Source organism: Amblyomma maculatum, chromosome 1 (assembly GCF_055883805.1).
Source record: "Amblyomma maculatum isolate TAMU_Amacu chromosome 1, ASM5588380v1, whole genome shotgun sequence".
Classification (NCBI taxonomy): Eukaryota; Metazoa; Arthropoda; class Arachnida; order Ixodida; family Ixodidae; genus Amblyomma; species Amblyomma maculatum.
The window spans coordinates 264,679,785-264,702,986 of NC_139344.1; the positions used below are offsets into that span (position 1 = coordinate 264,679,785).

General features: G+C 47.5%; 1 protein-coding gene across 1 annotated transcript in view; it reads left to right on the top strand.

Moving 5' to 3' along the window:
• The window catches only part of LOC146206435 (uncharacterized), a 422,112-nt gene that overhangs the window by 335,542 nt on the left and 63,368 nt on the right, over positions 1–23,202 (top strand). Inside the window, exons 18-19 of the mRNA XM_084591099.1 lie at positions 3,764–3,913; positions 5,580–5,862. Coding sequence (XP_084447225.1) covers positions 3,764–3,913; positions 5,580–5,862 — 433 coding nt within the window. The remainder of the gene's footprint in view (positions 1–3,763; positions 3,914–5,579; positions 5,863–23,202) is intronic.

Consider the following 23,202-nt stretch of genomic DNA (forward strand, 5'->3'; position numbering starts at 1 on the left):
AAACGGACGCATCACTAGGTATTTTAAATAAGAGGTGCCAACAATACCTTCAGCGTCTGCTCGTTCTTGAAACCCTGGGCCGCTCGTAAATCCCACTGACGTTCTTTGAGCAACACTGGCGCGTTCCAGACAGGCATGCCGAGTAGTGTGGGCGGCGAATGATGCAATGGAGAGATGACTGCCTTCGCTCCTTTTCGCGTGCCGCTCTGCTGTCCGTAGAAATTATTCGAGCGCATTCTAGATGCTCGTGAGAGCCGTCTCTTCACTCACGTACGCGGGCTCATTAGTGATCGCTGTAGATTTCTTCTCATTTGTCTTCGTGCTACATCGATGCCGTATCTTGAATCAGTGCAATTAGCACTGTTTACAGACTACAACATTATGCCGCTTTGAGCAGGATAAATAAAAATCAATCAAGCCTGAATTCCAATTCAGAGTGTCGAATACGGTACTACCAAAAGCTATTTGCTATCGAGACAATCGTGGCGTTGTCACATCCTATCGACATGCACGTGTCGCTGTCGCTAGATGGCATTTAGATGCAGTTCTCCCGAGCTCAGCCACCGGCTGCGCTCTGTATGCCACTTTTGCACACGACTGTACATGGTAGAGCTCAGTACTAAGCAATTATTGAGCTTAACCTAACTAATCCAATGTTTACTTTTATTTCAGGGGCCAACATTATATAAATTAAGGCAGTCAACATAGAAGCTCAGTCTAGTTCTTTTTTTCTTTTTTTTTTATTATCGGCAATGCAGTCCGAAATATTTAATGTCAAAAATACGCATTATTTCTGTAGCTCGTAAAGCCAGCTTCCCGCAATGCATTTTTTTTTAATTAGCATCGCTCGAAATTTATAATACAGCAAATACGGAATCAATTCGTCTATTCAATGCCGTAGAAGCAGTGAACGTGATTTCCGCGACAATACCAGGCCCAGCGACGCCGTTTTAAAAATGTGCATTGCGGGAAGCCAGCTTTACGAGATAAAGAACTACTATTTTTGACGTTAAATATTTCAAACTGAAATGCCGATAAAGAAAATTTAAAACCTGAACTCAACTTTCAAGTTACAGGCCTTTATTTTCCTAATATTGGTACGGGGCAGCAAGTCGATGAAACAGAGAACAGAGAGAAGATGACCGATGACCAGAGAAGATGACCGATTTTAATGAATTGCGGCGGGCTTAGCGCGAGCGCTCCTACACGAGCCACTGCCCGCTCTTCCTCGTCCGTAACGATTGATTTGGTTTGGTTTGTGGGGTTTAACGTCCCAAAGTGACTCAGGCTATGAGAGACGCCCGTAACAATATAATGTTGGCTCCTAATATCAAAAGTAAAAATGATCAGTTAAATTTAGGTAAGTAATTGCTTAATCACTGAGGTATATCACGTACATAATGTCAGCCTTGCTGTACAATCCGCCTGCACAGACCTCACTGACGCATCTCTCGCAGGGTTTAAAATAACGGTCTGTCAAACAGCTAAAAAAACACCCGGCATATTAACATATAGGTAAAAACGCACTACTATACTGCGGCAACATATATTCGCGGCATTCGCAAATCACTGGCAGTACTTTAAACTGGCGCCGGTAGCCCCCGGACTACTTGCCATTTATACTAACGGCAGGTTTCATGTGCTATGTATCGCGTCCGTATATAATATGCGTTAAGATAATGAATACTGCAACTTTCATTATAGTAAAACATTCTAGTCAACTCTCGACTTTAAACATTAAAGGACTATAGACACCAAATATTGGGGGCATTTTCTCCTTGTTAATGATGAGTAAGTCATTCCTGTATATCGATCCGCACGCAGTTTGTCACCTACGATCACTAAATAATTTATAATTGAAATTTCTTTTCTCACCGGTTTCGGTTTCGACAGCCGAGAGATGGCTGTGACGTCACAATCATGTCTTGATACGTGGAATGAAAAAGCAGTAATATAATCGCTCATTCTTCACTTGTAGTGATTCCTCTTCTTGAGAAAGGCTGGCTTTATCATTGTAGTGAATTAAAATGACACAGCAATGATTATATCGCTGTATTTTCATCCCTCGCATGACCTAGACTTGACTGTGACGTCACAGCCATCGCTCGGCTGTTGAAACCTAAACAGGTGAAAAAAGAAATTACATTATAAATTATTCAGAAGTCGTAGGCGAACGTGACGTGGTGATCCGTGGACAGTAATGTCCTAGGCATCATTACAAATTATAAAACACGGACCCAAAAATTAGGTGTCTATAGTTGTTTAAATGACCCACTGAAGTTACCTCGGCGACGTTAGTTTTTCTGCGAGTAAATTACTGCTCGGAAGCTTGCACACCTCACCTTTGTTTCGTTTTGCAGCATAAAACTGTCAAGGCATTCAAGTGAGGAGTCGCAAATCTCTTCTGCTTCAAATTTCTCCCAACTACAGCGAGTCCACCCGCAGATTCCTCGCGTTTCTGTGCACTAACGAAAGTCCTGATAGGCGGTAGTAGTTGGGCATCGCCCGCAGTCTAGTTAGGTTATTCTGGCTTCCCTGAAATTTCGTCCAGCGCGAAGCCTCCATTAGCGGTGCACCAGCTGCCCGATCCGAAGAACGCGGGAGGCGCGACAGTCACCTTCCCGAAAATGTCGGCGCCTCTATTGGGTCTTGACACGCGAGGCAGGGATTCTGGCATCATTATCCGCCTACCGAGAAAATGTTCTTTGCCGGAGAAAGGCCAAGAGCGAGAGAGAAAGAGGATGTGAGGAACGTTTTGGGGGTATTTTGATTTTATATGTCGAATTTTACTCAGCCAGCGAAGGGAAATGACCATTTGCTTATTTGACGGCTATGTTACCGCGGCCTTTTTGTGGCAGCGTTCCCGCTTCACAGCAGTGTCACGATAGTGTCCCGACTTCGAAGGAGACCAAACTCGCCAGCGGCGTCCCGTACTCTTTCCATATTTAGTTCTCCTTGGTGTCGACATGAACGGGCGTTCGCAACTCGCTGTCGCAAGCGTTGGGTAGTTTCGCAAAGCCGTGCCGCGCGGAGGAGGCTGCAGACAGGTCACCATCCTGCCATTCACCCAGGCGCCTATAGAAGAGCCCGTGCCGCCGCTATACCATCAAACACTGCTACAAACAACGTATAAGCTAAGCTGTGCCCGTACATGACAACCTAGGTTCTATATTTTATGCGCGTCAGCCCAGCTTCCTTCAAGCCGTGTGCGCATGCGCGTCAAGGTGGAGTGAAGTTCGCGCCACTTAACGAATTCTAATCTCCGTTTTTCTCTCTTTTTTTTATTATTCTTTGTTGCGTCTTGTTTTCTTTTCCCAGTTTCACATAATGCGCCCTCGTGGTGCTGTCGCCCGTCAGCTGCGTGGGACTTGTCGCGCCAGGGTGTTTTATTCGTGCTGACAACGAGACTGCGGCCTAGAGTTATTAATCATGCTGCAATTACTTTAACTGTCCAGTGCAATACATGTGGACAACAGTTGGAATTGGCGGCTAGGGAAAAAGGTCGTTATCCTCAAAGAAAAGGAGGTTTGGTGTCGTTCTTAAAGGTAGATCGTTTTCTGCTCGGGTGGTTGCAATCCCCTCTTTTATAAAATCCTCCTTTTTTTTTTTTTTTTTTTTAGGACAGATAGATTTGGTTTCTAGCGCCGCCTCGACCTGCTTTTGCGCCAGTCGAGGTGCCGTATACAGAATCGCGATGTTTGCGGGGCTTTCGCAAGTGCGGTATAAATGATGGAACAGCCGCTCTGTCTCGTCGGCCACGCAGGAGCAGAAGCGCAAGCTGTTTCACTCACCGCTGTACGAGAGCGAGATCCACCTCAAGAGACTTTACATCCAGACATGCAAGCGGCTGCCTTCCTACGGCTGCCACGTATTCCAGGTGAAAGAGCTGCTCCGAGGAAAGACAAAGAAGCGGGTGAGTGCGTCTCCGCAGCTCACAGTGCGTGGCGCCGCCGAACCACGATCGCTTCGCGCCTCCGTGGGCCACGTGCCCGCCGAAGCCTATTAACTGCACACGCGCCGTAACGGAAGCGTTTTTCCAGTATTTTCTTTCAAGTTACAGTCTTGCTGCGGCCTTGTTCTCAATTGCTAATTCGAGCATTTGGGAAAAATGTGCCTGCAATTTGACACTGCCTTGATATATGGGCATTTTAGTGATATTATGCATATGTTTTAAATTTTGGAGGCTATATGTAACCGGGCATCTCATATACTTTCATTAGTCATCAAATGTGATTAATGTATTGTGCTCTGATAAAATGTAACATCCTATCCGCCGCATCTTCGTCGTCGAAACGTGCGCAGTACTAGTGAAGTTCCATAATTTAGCTTTCTAGATGTACAGTCATGAGCAATATGAGCTATAACAAACCTTGAGCATTCATTTATTGATTACATTATAATTTTGTTTGACAAGAACAGATTATTTAATATTTTTAAAGAGGTTTCCTTAGGATGCATGATATCCGTAGGTCGCCATCATGTTTAATAGAGAAATACCGAGAATGTTCGCAATTTTGTGCAAAATGTTCGCTCTTTCTTATATTGCTCACGACTGTGCCTCCCTCCAACGTTCCTATTCACGCGTAGATGAGCAGCTAATTTCCACATGCAACGAGAATAAACGGCACCACAGGTGTTTCAGCGCGGGCCTGGCAGTGTTTCATGGGATTTCGGAATGTGCTCGCAACATGGACCGAGCGACGTACTTGGATGGCCCGCATGCTGCAGGGGCGTACAGAAACTTTCCAATGAGGCAGCGTGCGGACGTGTATGATCCTCAGTAATTCGAACAACAATGAAGTTGCTTGAGGGAGTAGCAAAAAGGCGTAATCTGTTCATATCAGCACTCGAAGACCCAGAGGGCTGCCTGTATCTTTCCAAAATGACGGATATTATTTCCGCACGAGTGTTATTTCTTTTTTCTTTTCTAAAACCCAGTTTACTAATCCTCCTGAATGAAATCCACAAAACCCAAGGAAAGCGTGTTTGATAAACAACCTTGGTTTCCGCATGTGTTCCCCCTCAATAAAAGTTCTCTCCAGCTTTCACTAGCCGATCGAAGGGAGTATAACCGTATCAGCGATATCGAGGCAGTGGCCGAAGATAATGACCCCCATGCTGCGTCTCTGCATCGCTAGAACTGTGCAGTGATGCCAAAACTGAGATTATTAGTAACGAATCCCCACCCTTACGTGAGCTACGCCGCAGAGATTTCGGGAACCGCCTCCCTTGTGGCGGCGGAGAGACTGTAACTGAGCCGTGTCTTCGCAGCGGCCCATTGTAAGTGTGCTCTGTTGTTCAGTTGGGCGCTGCACGTGAACGGTTTTCTTCTCGGTATACCCCGTTACGTTCGGGCGCCTCATCCTCCCGCTGTCGGCGCAGAGGGTTTTCCGCCTCACCCAGGGGACGTGTTACGACCCTTCGGGGAGCGCGCATGACAAGATGCGGGAGGAGGTCACGTGCAGGCCGAGGCGCGTACCGGCGGCCTTGGCGGCTAATGACGCGCCGCCTTTCATCCGCGTCTAATTATCGCCTTTCACGCGCGGCGAGCGGGTGTTGAGCGCCTGGTGTCGTCGCAGGCGCACCGCGTCCTGGGCATCGGCATCGAGCACGTGGTTCTGCTGGACAGCAAGACGCTGGTGCTGGCCAAGTCACAGCACACGAGCGAGCTGCAGCAGTGGCGCGCCGGCGGGGGCCGCTCGCACGACCGACTGGTGCTCGAGTTCCGCGGCACCAAGTGGTCCTTCGTGGCGGCCCAGTCGCTGCGCTCCATCAGCTCGGTGCTCTGGGAGATCATGCAGGACCTGGACGCGCGCTTCCTGGATGAGCATCTCATCACCACGCGCGAAGAGCTCGACAAAGGTCAGCCTTTTGTGGCAGCCAGAAGCAATGTTGCCGTCCTTAAATCTCGCACCTCCTCGCGAGCTTTGACCGCGAGCATGTCAGTGATTCTTTTGCGGCATCGTGAAAGCTGCATAGTGGCTCATCGCCATACCTTCGTCTGGACCTGCCCCGAATGGCTGGGAAGCGCCGAACACGGCAGCCTGATTTCTTGTCAGCTCAATTTTTCGAGATTGTAGAGCCCAGCTCCACGCTGCTAGTGTGTCGCGCTGCTGCCAATTAGTTGGACTGCTATGAGTAGAGACCTCGTTCTTTCAGACTACCTGTCTTCCAGTATTTCTCGTCTGTTGTACAAAAGTTTTTACAGTGAACCACTCCCCAGGAGAAGAAAGAAGTAACAAAAGCACAGCAGCGTGCGATATTAAAATAGACACGGATACCGAAGAAACGTTCGCCTCGTATCTATAAAGTAGCGCGTTCTGATGGCAAAGACGCTCAAACAAAACGGAACTGATGAATCAGAAAATAATAAAAAAATGAAATACAGGTGTCGCCATGACCGGCCGACTTCGCGAGCGAAATACGTGCCTCAACACCGCATTTCTCTTTTTGACGTGGATCGCAGAGGCATGGCTACACTGCCGCTCACTTCAAAGCAGTGGCAACCAGTACTTTTCGGTTAGGACGTCACGGCCGCTTTGTATCGAGTGGCGAGAAACTTTCTAAATCCAATTTTCTCGCGGACAAACGCCTCTTTTGCAGCTGTACTGGCATCAACACAGCCAGAAAGGGCCAGATCTACTGGAGACAATAGCTTGATGGAGTTTTTCTTAGTGCCCCTTTAATACAAGAAACCTTTAGTAGCTTCAGGCTTATGATTGCACCTTTGCCCAACGACAAAATTGCACATCGGCAAATCGAGGAAGCGTTCGCCTCAACGCCGTCCCGTTAAAAAATGTAACCACAACAGTGCATATCCCGTCAGTACTGACATCAGAAATATTGCAGATTGCGATGTGACCTTTCCTCCCGCACTAGTCTTTCTTCGGTAGTCGATAGTTGTCTTGTAATGATTCGATGAGTGTGGCACTCGCTTCCTCGAGAACGAAGTAGTTGCGCAAATCTTTTTTTTTTTTTTCTGTAGCACTGTTCGTGCCATTGCATATCGCGGCTGGCGCCCACGAAGAGGACTGGCTGCATGGTTACTAATGTCAATCCACGATGGCCGCAATTACTAATTTGACGAAGTGAATACAGGCATACCAATTTACCAGGACAGAATAGTTAAGAAATGGTCGTATATCGCAATGTGTCTTCCCTAGATCGCAGCTCGTGCAAGCAGGAAGCAGAAAGAGCGGTTGCAGGGTGCAGCACCCGCACTTTTTGTTGTAGTTATCGAGGCAGCCGTGAGCGTAGGACGTAGCTGTGGTAGTTCACGTAGAGACTGTGCATGTAGAGAAATCCAAAGGCAGATGCGCACGTATAGGCAGCAAAACCCCGTATGGATGCTCCGTATGCGTCCGTTTCATCATTATAGCTATTTGAGTTGTCAAAGAAATCGCATTCCTTAGATTCCCCTCTCTCTGGAACAAAAAGAAAACCAAAAAAGTTTTACGCAATACCGAATAGAAATGTTTTCAAAGAGCAGAAAGCTGGAAATCGAAACCGAAACTTGGTTCCGAAAGGAGGCTATGGTGCCGACTAACCTTTGACGTCAGGAAAGACTGTCGTGACAGACGTCACAGAAACTGTCTCGAGACCTTTACTGTACTGTTGGGCTGAACTGGCTACCGTTCACTACAGCTTGGATCCTTGTTTGTCCGAAATAAGATCAAAAGGAGAGCGAATATCGACGGATGTGTGTCCGATGATGTCAGACACGCGCGGTTGACCGTAGAAATCTCTATGACTGAGCCCACGAAAGGGGAAATTTTAAAATTAGTTTGCGCTAGAACGAACCCAAAAGACCGGAAAACTGTGAGAAACTCACCGCGAGAGTTGCAATAAATTCTGAGCATTTCTGCACAGCGCCAGTATTCAGCTCTGTTAAAATCTGAAGAGGCGGAAAAAACGCCGGAGTGAGCCCTTTAAGTTTCGAACAGAGAAATGCACTTTCCAGTGCAGCAGCACATGAGCGAAAGACTAATCGCCTGTTGTCCTGGTGGGAAGCCATGCCTAGCCCCCGACGGCGGACTAGCATACTAATATTTCGGAGGGTTGAAATCTGGGTCAGTTGGTACATAGTCTTAGAGAACAAAAACCAGCCAAGGGACGAGGACGAAGGAAGACGATGTACACACGTGCTTCCGTGTGTACATCGTCTTCCTTCGTCCTCGTCCCTTGGCTGGTTTTTGTTCTCTAATATTTCGGGCCCCTGATTAGTACCGCTCGTCGAGTGTTTGACAGCATTATTGGTCCGGGCTGTTGCGAGTAGTGCTCTCTCAGCACTTTCTTTGTTTTTGTTTTTTTTTTCTCAGGTGACAAATGATGGTATGAATACTAAACTGTCATTTTGTCTCAAATGTCTTTTTTGAACAATGATCACACCGGCGGCAGTGGCCGGTGTGATCGGCGAAGCGTCTCTGTCGTGTTTCGGTCCCAGCACTGCCGACACCCGTTACGCTGGCAAGCTTCAAATGACGCACGAAACGCCTCTGTGCACAAAGCTGCCAACTGCGCACTCCAGTGGCACGCCTCCAACACTATCCTATTTACAGCGCATGCGCATGCATTCGTGCGTGCGTATGACGTGCGTGGATGCTTGCACGCGCTGTAAGCGCCCTGATTTAAAATGAACTCTTGCTGTAATGCAGGCCATTGAAACATATCCCATACCGGAAATTTGGGCGGTTTCTAGGGAATAGGTTTTGAACGTGTTTTTTTTTTTTTCTCACAATTTGCATAACTTCACGATAATAGTCCGCGATGAAGATCCGCGGGCCTTTCCTCGGCAGGATTGTAGTTTCTTGCTATTACTTATCAAAAAATGTGGCCCATTGGTTTACTACAGCAGCCCTAGTTACTCGAGAGCACAGGAAAAACCTCAGAAGCAAATTTTGCCTACGCTTTTGAAACTCAGACCATCTATCTGAACATGTTCATAAAAAGTACCTCTCAACATCCCACATTTGCCTTGCAATCATTTTCAAAAACGCTGCCCATTGGTTTTCTAATCAAAAGCTGATTTTCGCCAGGCATCGGAAGCGTATGTTTCTTTCACACTGACACGACTGAACTCCTTTCAACTCTCTTCAACCAACGTCGTATTTATCTCGAAGGAGATTCTTGCCGTTTCACACGACAGTCCTTTATGAAAGGAACTTTAAACAAGTTCCTGGTATAATGAGCTCGATTCTTCCTCGAACAGGCAAAGAAAGTACTCTCGCTCCTAGTGATATTGAGTTCTCATTCTTCAAAGTAAACAGTGCTGTTTACTTAACTTATGTAAGCAATTATAACATTCGTTATTTGGTAACAGAACTATTTTTGCCAGGATAACAACGTTTCTGCAATTTGATTCTCAAACCAGGAGCACATGGGCTCCAGCAGAACAGATAAGACCGCTGTGGAAGTGAATGTGAGACAATGAAAAATACACATATTTTTCTTAATTTAGTGTCAAAAATAAAGGTATTTTGCGAACGGCGCCTGATGGGCCCAAGAGTCTTCTGTGAAAATCTCTTTTTTAGCCATGTGAGACGGCGACAACGCCATTGGGGAGGAGCTTTCTGATGATCCTTTATGGGAAGGAAGTTCGAGGGAGTTGAGAGTTGCCCGTGTGACACAAGTATCACCATTCCCATCAACGTGTACATAACAGCACCAATTATAATGTACAGCTAACCGGTGTCGTAGAATCCCGAACATGAATGGGCGAAACGAAACCATAATAATTTATTTCATTCCCAGCATGTTAAACTTGAACACTACTCGCTAGTGACATCCATAGCGAAAGTGGCTCGTGCAAGAATTTGTTTCGTTAGTTCAGGATGTGCGAAGCAATTTGCTATTTTCTTATTTTTTGGCCCGCGTAATCCCCCCCCCCCCCCCCCCAATTTCTTTTCACACTGTGACCGCGCAAGGAGATAATTAAACTCGTGTACAGAAAAGAAAACGGTGTCCTGGCAGCTGCTGTGGGACCTTCGTATACGCTTTAACACAATTCGCAGAACTCCCAGTCAATCTCACGAGATATGTCTGTGCACGTCATTTGACACGAATGACGTAGGAGGGATGAAGATAGCAGCTGAGCACACCCCCACTTTTGCGAACAGTTGCGGGTAAATGTGACTGCGAAAAATAGAAGGTTGTAGGGAAGAGCATTTCCGATAACGACGATAACAGCCGCTATGGTCGCGAGATGTTGCAACTTTGGTGCAAACGTCGAGAAAACGGTCCGCACTATACTCACGCCCGCTGCCTGTTCGGGGTGAACGATGAGATCGGTCGCATGGGCAGGCTTTTCTCCCGGGGGCTAAAAGGGGAGAGGGAAACAATCGCTCACGCCATGTATGATTCATTTTCTGCCATCCGACTCGGGCAGACAGTAGAAGTCTGCAAAAATTGCGCACCCAAGCATCGCATTCTCTTTGATCAAGAGAGGCTGCAGGCAGCGTGGCTATTTTTTCAGTTGCCATAAAAGATTGGCCGATGATAACAATACTCTGTAATGAGAAATTTGAGCGCAGCTCAAATTTGAGAGACGTGTTTATGTGTATACACATGCAGATAGAGTTTAGTCTATATTTTCCCACGTAGCCACCGTTCAACTGGCACGCAATCCTCTCCCAGTTCTTCATTGTTACAAAGGAGGCGCCGGCACGACATGTGCCTGGGCGATTTCATTTCGTATGCCGCGTGGGTGACGTGCGCTCTTCTCTTTTATGCGTGAACATATTTCACCGCAGAAACATTTTGGAATCACTTAAGCTCTGCCTTTAAGGGAATGACGCGGCTGCGAATGGCTCCCGTCTGGTGCTTCCCTTTTCGGGTTCACGTTCGCGTGCTCGCCTAATTACTACTGTCTTAATTTGTGCCTCTATCCACGCACACTCACCTCTCACATACATAACGTACAGTCGTAGCTTTTACGCTATGTGAAAGACCAACAGATAAATTTTCAGCTTTAACCAAGCCATCCGAGCGTCCCTGCGTGGCCAAGGGGTGTCATGTTTGACTCGGGATCCAAGGGCCCCAGGTTCGATTCCTGCTTCACCTATACCCATGAGACAGCTGCCAACTCGGGTAGCAGTCTATACCACCTCATTGCCTGCAATTCGTGCGGTCTGTCAGCTCTCGCATGCCCGAAGCGTGCCCGTGATATTTCGCTCGCTACGTCTACTACAGCGGAAACGCCGGGTCCGCTGAATGCTCCCGCGTAGGTAGGTGGAAAGTGGAGGAGGAGGAAGGTACTGTGGGGGTGCAGCGCTTCTACTTCTCCCTCTTCCGCCGCTGCCCTCTTCACTGTCCAGCCGCATCCTCCTCCTGCTTTCATTCTCGCCCTTCTGCGGGGTGCATTGCTGCACTTAATCATCTCCCTTCGGCTTCTCCTCGTAGCACCACCCTCAGGTGGCCATCCTTCAGCCCTCGTCACACAGCAGTCACTCTCCGGGTTCTTCGCGTGACAGCCCCATTCCGGTTGCGCATTCTCTCATCCTCTCTTCCCTAAATACGATAAGGAGATTTCTCTCTCTCCACTCCGCCACCTGCTAGCCGTGGCAGGTGATACACCGTCGAAGGCGACGCGCGATCCAGGAACGGAAGATGAAGAGCTGCGCTCCAGAAGGAACAGCACAAGCGAGTTCGGTTTGAAAAAGCCTGCTTGCAAAAAAGAGAGAGAGAATGGGGGGTGCAGGCATCTGGCTCTTTTACACAAGCAGCTGACGACCGGAGCGGCAGGATTCTACTCCACGGAGCTTCGGAGGCTGCGGTTCGCGTACAGTGTACGCCGATAGCGACGGTGCCGAGTCGTTCCCCCGTTTGCTGGACGATGTGATACATTTGCATGACTCAGCATCCCCTGCTCGATTTCGAAACCTCGACGTCGTATAGGAAGAACTAATACGCAAATTTTGTTGAGCGCCGTAATTCAGAGGTCATACGTGGTGGACGTGGTCCATCGACGGATTGCTAAAGCATGCAACATTTCCTTAAAACAATTGGCACCGAATTTAGAATCGCGGCCCTAACTCTGCCTGTTTAGCTTGTGGGCGATTCCTCTGCCCGAGGGATGCGCACGACAAACACACAGTGGGCCGTGTAACAAACATCTTTTATATCACGTAAGCGCGGGCGTCGTCCAAGGCTGTGCGGGGTCGTCGTCCGGGTGGCTGCGGGTCGTTTCCGTGGAGAGCGCCAGGAGCGAAGCAGCAGGAACGAAAAGGCAGGGACCAAGGGGCCGAGACGGCGACACGAGCCATCCTTTATAGCCCCCTCGCGCGGGACCGATTATCCCCGAACGAGCGGGGAGAGGGAAACCGGCAGCGCGCAAGGAGCCTTGGGATAGTGGCGCGGCCGTTGAAAGTGCGGCGCGCCACGGGCGCTAAAGATATGTGGCGTAGGGCCCCACAAGCTATTCAAGTTGTTCGTGAGGTTGCCGCTTGTGATAGCCAACGAGACGACATGAAAGGGGCTGTCCTATCGGCCAGTAGACACTGGTCTCGTGTTCAGAATAGTTTCGTGAAGTAATTGCGCCAATGAAATCGCTCGATTAGATAATGAATGCATGAATTTAAATTCAATAATGAATTAATCGCGCGAAAGAAAGAACTGTGATAAGCGCATCGTTTTCTCTCTTCTATTTTATTTTGCCCTAATACTCAACCAAACTGGTTAACATAGGCCGAGGGGGGAGTTTGCAGACAGCTGTTCAAGTACAATACGGAAATTATCGAATAACTACAAATATGAACTGTGCAAAAGAGCAGCAAAATAAAACATGTAACTAAAACTAATGTATGTTAACAAAAATAACACTTCATTCCTTCAGGCAAGAGACATCAGTTCTAAAGGGGAAAAAAATTAATTTTATACATGTCTCTTGTTTCTTCAGGAATGCACGGATTTGCGGTGGCAAAGTTCGCAAAGCCACTAAAAAGCATTAAGGTTCGCATTTTCAAAGATTATTCCTGGAAAGTGGCTCCATCCGTTTGTGACCGAATTGAGGAAGTATTGCTGTAGTAAAAATTACGTGGGACTTCAGCGACTAAAATAGTGAAAGGCGAAAGCCTGAGTGCCGCATGCTGCTACGCAACTGGCACTAATTAGTTATTAATGTGTGTTTAATTAGGTATCTAATTACTCGTTATGAAGGTAAATAAATAATACACATTAATTAGCCGGTTATTTAATTAGACGTTGTTAGTAATTTATGAATTAGTCATTAATTAGTAATTAATTATTTATTGTCATATGGCCATATAAGGCATGCATTCGCGCATATTGTGGTGGTACTTTGTGATTTGTCCAGACCTCTATGACGTCATCCCGCCTCGGCCAATCAGAGCCGCCCCAAAAGCGGGACACATTTTGTCCACGACAGCATGAGCCATTAAAGGCTTTCGCCTTAATATGAACAACGAGCGCTCGTCGTCCTCTTGAATTTACAGTGCACACGGATGATGCACCGTATACGTGACTAAAGGGCGCACGTCCGACGTCGGAAGATCTCTCAACTTCGTTTCGCTGAAACCGTGCGCCGTTGCAGAGCCGAGAAGTGCGACGAAAAGATCGGTGACCGAAATCGCGAAGCTGTCAAAGCTGCCTTGCGCAAGAACACTCCGCATCTTGGCTGCCGCCTTGGCTTCGCCACGTACCATGTCTGACCGACGCATGCGAGGCGGTTCTTGCGCGCAGACAGCTCGCCGAACTTGAGCGTTAATCCGCCACCCCTTATCTCCCAGAGCCCTGCAGGCGTTTTTGCTTTTGCTGACAACCAAATTGTCTCATGAATTTTAGCTGCACTCATCAAGGAGCCCCTCAAGAAGCGAGAAGTTACAAAGCATGGACGGTGATCACTCCGCGAAATATGTAGAATCGCGTAGAATTACGCTTGTTTAATCACCCCGCCGACGTGGCGCAGCGGTTAGGATGTGGGATCGAACCCTGGCCTCGGCGGCCGCTTTTCGGCGGAGGCGAAAAGCTAGGCGCCCGTGTGCTGTGCGATGTCAGTGCACGTTAATAAACCCCAGGTGGTCGAAATTATGGAGCCGTCCGCTATGGCGTCTCTCATAGCCTGAGTCGCTTTGGGACGTTAAACCCCAAAACCAAACCAAATCAAACCAAAGCATCTTCAATGAGCGGAAACGGCATTCGTAGCACCCGTTATTAATAATTTACAGTCGAATCTATAAGTAAACAAACTCATTACCCTGTGTGTTCATGTTGGCGCCTTTTGAAAATCTTTCGTCCTGTACCATTCATTTTGCCCGTGCCTCATTTTATCTCCAAGAGTGCGTTTCGAGATATACATCCCGTAGTACCGCATTCTGCGGCTGGGCTTACTGACTTCCATATCATGAAAATGGAAAACCACTATATTCTAAAGAGTGGTCCAAGAAACAGCCAGCTCGTAGAGCTGATCGAGCTGACGAGCCGTTCGGCATCTTGAGCTCGGAAACACTTTTTTAAGGCGGAAGCCATTAATGGCTTATTGTCAAGGTCATCTGCCGTTAGCAGAAACTGTCACAGCTTTCCAGCCTCCTGACTGGTCTCCTCCGTGTCGTGACGTCACTGTCGCTAGGCGCAGGTGTGCGCCTCCTGATTGGCGTGCGCGCGTGACGTCACTGTCGTTGTGCGCGGGTGTTGGAGTGGTTGGCGCTGCATGGGATGACTCATTTCATCGGCGCGCGCGGCGGCCGTGTGCTGGACGGCGCATCTTGGAAGTGTACGCGTTGTGTGCTTCCGTGGCGTTTCCGACGCAACAAATCGCCATTGGAAATGGCGTCAGGCTTCCGCCGTTTCACATTTTAGTCTTGACAAAGTGTCGTCCGTAATTTTTTACATGTCGTGAACGAGAAAACACGTTATACATCGGTGACGTAGCATCGACGTCATGTTCGTCTCCTCGCGAGAACACTGAGAGTACACATTTGTTTTGGGGTATTTTTTTCTCTTTTCCTTCGGTTGGCTGGCGAGTGCGAGCAAGTGGGAGGCGCGGCGGCGAGAGATGTGAAGTCTGCTTCCCCCTAGCGCTCTAGTCATTCGTGATGAAGCCGAGAGGCAGGAGGGGAAGTTAAAATATGTTGGTTCTAGGGCGTAACTCTTCATAGAAAAAAAAGTAACTGAACAAAAGGCTGTGCTGCGTGCTTCAGATACCGGCGAGGATGTCTAATCGGAGTTGTAGGCGTGTTGTAATGTTTTTCCTTATTTATTCTGTTCTATTATGTGAGGGACCTGGAGACCGCCACAAGGAGGAGGATGTACGTGATTACTAACACATCAGACACTTTTAGCATTAATCAATAATACACAGAAACTAAAGGGGAAAGCATTTCAAGATTGCATTTTAAGATTCTGAGCGAAGCCAGCGTCAATTTTGTGAGTCCCAGCCACAGTCGAGCGCTTTCACTGGCGACTTTTTGTTTCGTCTGACTCTACACCCGAGCAACATGCAATTTTGCTCGCCAGTCCATTAATATTAGTGCCGTTTCTCCACTGGGATTCACTCGCCACAATCGAAAGCTGAATGCAGCTCGAATCGGTCATTAGGAAGGCGTGGGACACGTGCAGAAGAGGCGCTCTTTCGGCAATATCAGCCTCCTGTCATATCGCGAGGCTTAACCGAGTTCCATTTTCATCCTTCCCATGCTTTTCCACGCGCCGGTCTGCACAGACTCCCCCACCCCTCCCCTCCGCCACGCAAAAAAAGAAGAAAAAAAAAAGAAAGTCAGCAGATAAACGTAGGCATCACGTAGACCACGTGTGCCACGTTCAATGTTCATGTCGCATGTTTGTCCGTTCGCGACATGCAGAACCCCCCCAGCCTCCTGAGGTAAAGGGGCTGATATAGGCTTTACTTATATAGTAACTCTAAGCAAAGTTGGCCTATATGGCCATCTTCCGGGAAAGTAGAAGACGCGAACCTGGCAGCGATTTCTTTTCGCCTTTTTCTCGTGTCGACAGACGGCGACACCTGTCCACTCAGCTGATTGAGCTCAACTGGCTTCATTCATAGCCATGGAGGAAGGAAAGAACTTAGACAAGGCCCTGACGTCTTTTTTTTTTTTTTTTTTTTTTTTTGCGCGGCCGCGCCGCGACCGGACGCTGCAACGTCTCTCCTCCTCCTTTACCCTCCGCATTTTCTTTCTCCGCAACGCTCATGTACCTAGGGCCCTTAGCAACGCTGTTGCTAGTGGCCCGAGTTTTCATAGCAACAGCGTTGCCGTTGCTAATGGCCCGACTTGGCTAACCCTAAATTTTGACGTCACTTCCGCCATACATTCTTCAATGCATTGGAAATGGCAAGGGCCTCTCCTAAGTTGTTTCCTTCCTCCATGTTCATAGCCCATCTTGCAAGCAACCATGGTTTTCTAAATTTTGCAAAGCCTCCAAACCACCGTGCTCCAAACACTCCAAACGGGGTATCCTAGTGAAAGTTGAGAATTAACAGACCAACACTCTAGGAGGAAGAGCTCTTGGAATGCATCAAAACGCATACGCTGGTTTCTGTGTATTCTCAAGCAGAAATAACATGAATTGAGAATCTTCGATAACACACGGCACACTTTGCAACATAAAGTTTGTTAGAGTGTCTTTTGAAGCCACCAGGGCAATTTTATTTCGGCGTGGTTTTCAGCGATTAGTGTGCAATTTTAGCTTGTATTCTTTATTGCTGGAGTCATGAGTGGGCGTCTCGAAAGAATGTTCTAATACATTTTAAATTTAAGCAATTGTCGAAACAGTGTCGCGTCCGATCTTTGAACCGCGGCGCACTGCGAAATCACCGACGAGATGTAATCAAATGATAGCAAAAGATAACAACACACACGCATACACACTCATACGCACACCCGAGGTAGTCGAAATTTATATATATATATATATATATATATATATATATATATATATATATATAAATTTCGACCACCTGGGGTCTTTTCGTCTCCATTGAATAGCGGCCGCCGGGATTCGATACCGAATCGTTGGGCACTGCAGTCGGGCGCCTTAAACCACAGCACCACCGCGGCGGGGTCGCAGATATAAGGGACCGATGCCTTAGCTAGCCTTAGCTATTCATTCGTTCGCAATTAGGCATTGAGCAGAGCATAGAACTTAACTGACCATTCTCAAAGAGAGTTGTCATAGGAATAGCTTTACGCATTCAGCGTATATTGAACCGTATCTAGCTGAATCAAGATGAATTCACAGGTACCCGTGAATTCGGCTTAATAGCTGTGGGATGGTTCTGTGGATTACGGAATACTCCTCGGAGACAAATCATTGCCGTCGATTTGAATGGTTAATCAGATGCGAAATAGGTGTGATAGAAAGCGCAGCGGTGAGCACATCTTCTGTCCGTGAATGCTAATGGGGGGGGGGGGGGGGGGGGGGGGGGGCGAAGTTGAGGGCGCGGCTCTGCCCGGAGTAACACGCACTTCCACAACACTGCCCTGTGACGGCCGTAGCCGTGATATATGTCAATCTCTCATTTGGCTGCAGCTTTGCGGCTCTGCAAAGTTGCTCATTGGCTAAGCAGCGTGGCGCGCGCGTCGCCACTTTTGCTTTAGCGATTCAAGTTGGAAAGAGAGAGTGAGCGGGTTCCGGACTGAAATAGGCGAAATCCGTGATTTCGGCTATTAGTGCTACGCACTAAAAATGGTCGTCCTGCTTAATGAAGCATTATCGATGTACGCATTCCCAATGACATTCGTAATTAATGACATGTGTCGTGTTTAATTCAAATAAACGGCTTCGAGCAATGAACAAATAAATTACTATTTTACTAAGGAATATCTTCCAGAATTTTTACAACTTTCATCGCACTCCAATAAAAAAAAAAACGCGGTATTTCGGACTATACGAGATACGCTCATTCATGGGTCCGCGCGCGTCAAATTGCTTTCGCGACGAAGTATCGCGTACAGGGGTAGTCAAAAGTTCCCAGGCCGCATGTTCTGCTTCTCGTCGGCATATTCTGGCACTTGAGATCCCATTAAAGCTGTAAATTATCTCAGAGGTTAGAATAATCCTTCTTCTAGTAGCTGCCTGACTATACTGCTAAGAGGCAGATCCTGTGGCCTGGGAGCTTTTGACCACCCCTGTACCTGGTATCGTCTGCAGGATTTTTTTTTAATTTTTTTTTGTGATGAATTGGTGTAAACTACCAGCGTTTTGACGCTTGCTAGCCGCCGATTCGCTCGTATCTTGCAAATGAACTTTCTGCACGCCTTTTTAACATTCACCCGTTATTCAGGAAGTGCCTCCGAGGTGATGGCACGCCGCGTGCTGACGCATAAATATCCATCAGACATTGACGATTCTGACTTACTTTCATTATTTTCGCCTTCGTCTTTGACCCTGGTGATTCCACACCCCGGCATCGCTTGAATTGGTCAGCCGACAGTCTAACTGAACCAAAAGAATGTATCCTTGCGATCTAACGGCCCTGCCAAGCGCTGCTTTGGGGTTTTGTGCAATTCTGTGAGGGCGTTATAAAAGAAGAAAAACGCTGCAGTTCGCCTTGTTGGTTTGTTTTTTTATTTTTTTTATTTTTTATTTTTTACAGATCATGTAATCTGTGGTATTTTCTTTTTTTTTTTTCGATTCTGCATAGCTTTGGAGACGAAATCATTAGATTTTCCCTCACAGTTAAAAACGCAATATTTGGTCTTGGAGTAATTATTCTTATTAGTTAGGAGGGGAAGCAAGATTGCTGGATGCGACTAGCAGCGCTGCATGCAGTGCATAAATTTCATTTGTCTAGCGTTACGTGGGGTGCCTTGTATTATAAGTTGACCCCTGTGGGGTGAAAATGTGAATATGGACTCAGTCGATATCCCCTTTTAAATAGGTGCGACTCCGTAATAGACGTTGCGAAATGCGGCCCACGACGTTCATCGGTGCGCTCATGAAAGTAATAGGGCAAGTCTGCCGGAAGAAAAACAAAGCCTTTGCGTGCGCTGAAAAGAATCCTCAAAAAAAGAAGAAAAAAAAAGGTGAATTAGCGCGTGTTGTAGAGAACATAAGCGAAGGGCAGCTTCCCTCCAGCTCCGAGTCGCCTCTGTTTCTTGCGAAAGGCCTCCCTTCTCGGCGACTTTGAAAAGCGCGAGGCTGGATCGCAGGTGAACTTCGCGCGAGGTTTGCAAGAACCTTGCGCAATGTTCCCGGGAACCTTGCACAAGATGAACCGCGGGTGAGATGGGGGCTCGTTCCGCTTTAATTTTAGCGCGACGGATTAAGGCGGCGGAGCGCGCGTCCGCGTATATTGCGTTTGGTTTCACTCGTTAAGGGCAGGATTTTCTTGGCGATGCCCTTTTCCTTTTATTTATTCACGTCGGGAACTTCTTGCTTGGCACTCTATACGTATGTGTGTGTGTCTGCCAAAATGGACAAGACTGAAAAGTTCAACGAACCCACCCCTCCTGGAGGAAAACAGCGTCTGGAAAGCTCGATTCCTGCAGACAATCAGCAGTGCTTCTCGCGCGAAGGTACTGAAATGCGAAAAAAAAAAAAAGCCTCCGGACGAAAAATGACCGCCATTTTTTATGGCACGCATACATGTCAGGCTTCTTTTTTCTCCTTTTACGGTTCCAAGTGAGATAGCTGCTATTCGCTGCACAGCATATTAAAGTAAATTACTAAGTGATTTCATGTTCTACTGGAGGGAGCGTTAATCTTGCGTACTTTCGCGCCTGAATGCTTCAGACTTCGCCACAACTTTACGCGCGCTTGTACGCGAATTAGCTGCTGAGAAATGTAAGGCTTACATTTCGGCGGGGATTTTTCCCCAGGTTTAATTCCTGAATTTGCAGATTCCGGGACGATTTACATTGCAAGGCTTACTCCGGCCAAGGAGATTTTCATTCCGATAGGCGTGCATAGCTGAGGAAAGCCAGACGTGTTTTAACCGACAGCTTCACGCAATTAACAGCGTGTTCATAAAGGTGTTTCTTGCGGAGTGCACGCTGCTTTACCAGCTGAGTACAAAAGGCCTGTCCAACTCGAAAGTTTTGTCTTTGAATGACGGGCATCCATAGTTAAGGTTCCTATACGACGGCAAAAAACGTTTTCTCCGTTTTTATGCGCGACGAATCAAAATCCGAGTATCCTGAGTTGCAGTGAGTGCTACCAAATTCATGGAGGCTTAACACTCAAAAGAACAAAATATGGGACAAACTATCCGACCTACCAGCATTCCGTCCCTACTGTATATATAGTATATACTACAAGGTATTCCTGGCGCATAATTAAATTTAATTGAGGTACTATATTCTGGGTGTTCGGCAAAGTTAAAACTGCAGGCTCGTATTCATTCACGTGGAGTAAATTTAAAGAAAATCCAAGCTATGTCGTTCACCCGTTGACGTAGTAGTGTGTTTGTTGACATATTGTGCAATTTCTCCGGGAAGGTTTTATACGCAATGCGTGACCTACAGTTTCCCTTCATTATCTGTAGATCCGATTCCCTAATTTTTCTTTCAGGAATAAAAAAAAAAACAAAAACTAAATATGATTTGCTGCTGCGTGGCGTTATGACATTCTCTTCGGGCGACTGGAAGCGAAAACTAACATTTGGACGGTCTGTGCAGATAGTACGCAGGTCATTGGTAGTTCTGGAGGTGATAGTTTCCATCTACTATTTATGAGTGAACGCTTTGCACAGCTCCTACTTAAGGTTTGTGTTAGTGTGTCAGTTGTGCAGCGTCACCTAAGTCGGCGAATCATTGTGAGCTTCTTAGCTGCACGAACGAAAAAAAATATGGTAAAGCACGTCTATTCTTCTGCGTAATGTTATTTTGCTAAATATGGGAATAACTGTTTTGTTTGTTTGTTTTTTGCGACGCTTCCAGCACAGTGCATTAGAATTTTTAGACGGCCACTGTTTCGCTACATTCCTTGTCCCCACCACTGGTCAAGCCCCAAGCGGCGACCATGCCGCGTGTCTTGTTTGGTGCAGAGCTCTTTCATCCCCGTGTATCTTAGACCATGCCAATTCCGGCAAAACTCGGAGTAGGGAAATCGTCGCGCCACTTTTGGCGTTCAGGCGGTCTGCATGGCACTGCTGAAACGCAGCTTTGATTATTGTGGAGAAAGAAAAGTTACATGCTGCCACCGATAGCCGAGTTTCCGGGTTACAGGCCGCGCTTTTCTCCGGTAACTCCCCCAAATTTGCCGTAGGTCATGCCCGGATTTTCATCCAAAGTCTCCTACCTGGCGTGATTAAGAAACTGGGTTTGTCCCTCCCATTGCCATTTCTGTCCTAACACACATTTCCTTTCTCCCTGTCTTGTCTTTCTGTCCGTGGAAGACGCGAACTTGTTCTCCGGTTGCTTCCATTCCAACCCGTCGCAAGTGTGCTGAGAGAGGACTCGCATATATTTCTTGTGCCTTCCTCTTCCCCTGTGCGTCGTGGGGCCAATGCGATTCGCAAGTAGCTCTCTTGAACTATCCTGCGTCAGGATGTGCATTAAATCAAGAATAGTTGTGAGGTATTCTTAACACATCTCGATAGTCACCTTCGACCACCCTGGTGCACTTGACACTAACCTGTCATCGCATCAGCGAGACATCGTCGCTTTTCATCTTTGGTGATGGCATGTTTTTCGCAGCGCAGTGTGGCGATCGGAGTTCCTCAAGGAAGGAGACAACCTCGGCTATCGCCGGGCACGACAGCCGTGAAAGCTCATGCACGAGGGCGTGAATAGTTCTGTTTTTCTTTTTTCTTTTTTTTCCCTGCTCTGCCCGTGCCACATGCTGCTTATGGGCATCGAAGTAATTTCAGCCTTGCGAGACCATACTCTTCGGTTGCCATGACAGGCCAGGAAACGGATGCTGGTTAGCCACGTATATAATTTGCTTACGAAAAGCTTTGTGATTACGACGTTACGTAAACATTGTGGCGTTTCAGTGGAGGCGGAACTTAAGACTCCCATACACAGTGCGATGTCAGTGTACGTTAAAGAACCCGAGGAGGTCCTCCCAACACCGCGCCGCTCACTCGTCGGACACCCGAGAGGCTTTGCATTGCAGCCCCGTCCAGCGGTGCAGCCAGAACTCAAGTTTCACCGATACCGGCATCAGCAAATGTCGTAGACGCTCTCTCTCCTCTCTCGCGCACGCTTTCCGTTTCTGCACTCCTCTCGCGTTTATTTCGCTTTGTGAAACTAAAGTGAGCTTGAACTCATTTGCTTTTCACCCTGAAAAACTGTGTCTAGACAGGCCAGAGCTATCGCGAGCCCCTTTCTTCGTGTGGGCGTGGATTGCGCGGACACCGAAAATCGCTTCGCGGACCTACCTCCATTTGAGAATCACTGACGTAAACGTTGGCGGGAGCTGCCATCTGCGTTGCTGTTGATCTCTGCCGCTGACTGCTGATGCGCTTGCGCTGTTGTGTAAAGCGTTGGCATTTAGCGTCTAGATGTTGCGGTAACGATCTCGATGCGAAGACATTTTCAGGAGCCTTAATTTGTAGCAATTCCCGTATCTGATTAATTCAGCCAATGGACGGTTGCTATACCATCTGTGGCCGATGGCTGTACCAAAGAACTATGTGTCACCGACTCTAATATGCGAGAAGCGGTGTGACGAAGAAACGAATATGGTGACATATCATAGCGAAAGGCAGCCAGAGACACCAGAGCAAAAATATTCGTGCGTGTTGATTCCAAGATGCTGAATTTGTTCTCTCCCATGAGATACAGACTTGCGCTAATTATTCGCATTGCTTGTTTTGCTTATTTTAACGCGGCAGCCGTAAAGGCCTGCAGAAAATACGGCTTCGGCGTTGTAGGCGCTGAAGTTGTGAGCGAGAAATCAAGTCCATGGCTCCGGCAGGTGGCAGTTGGCAGGTCACATAGCCGGGCACTGATTGGTTGTCTGGTGGTGTGACGTCACTAGACCATAATTAATTGAGCAGCAAAGTGTATGGACGCGCACAAGGATCCGGAAAGGGAAGCCGATAAGCGGGAGATGTTAACGTCGTCATGCTATGCCCTTAAAAACGGAGCTTAAGTGTCTAATTATCCCCCTCCCCCACTCATGTTTTCAGGCTGGAAATAACTTCCAAAGGGGATGCCTTTTAAGTCCAAACCTCACCAGTTTATCCTTGTCTTTAGGCGCAACCTACAACCACCAAAATTCAGCCGTTCGAGCTAGAGGTTCGTTATAATGAGAACTCACGAGATACACATTGGCGTTATATGC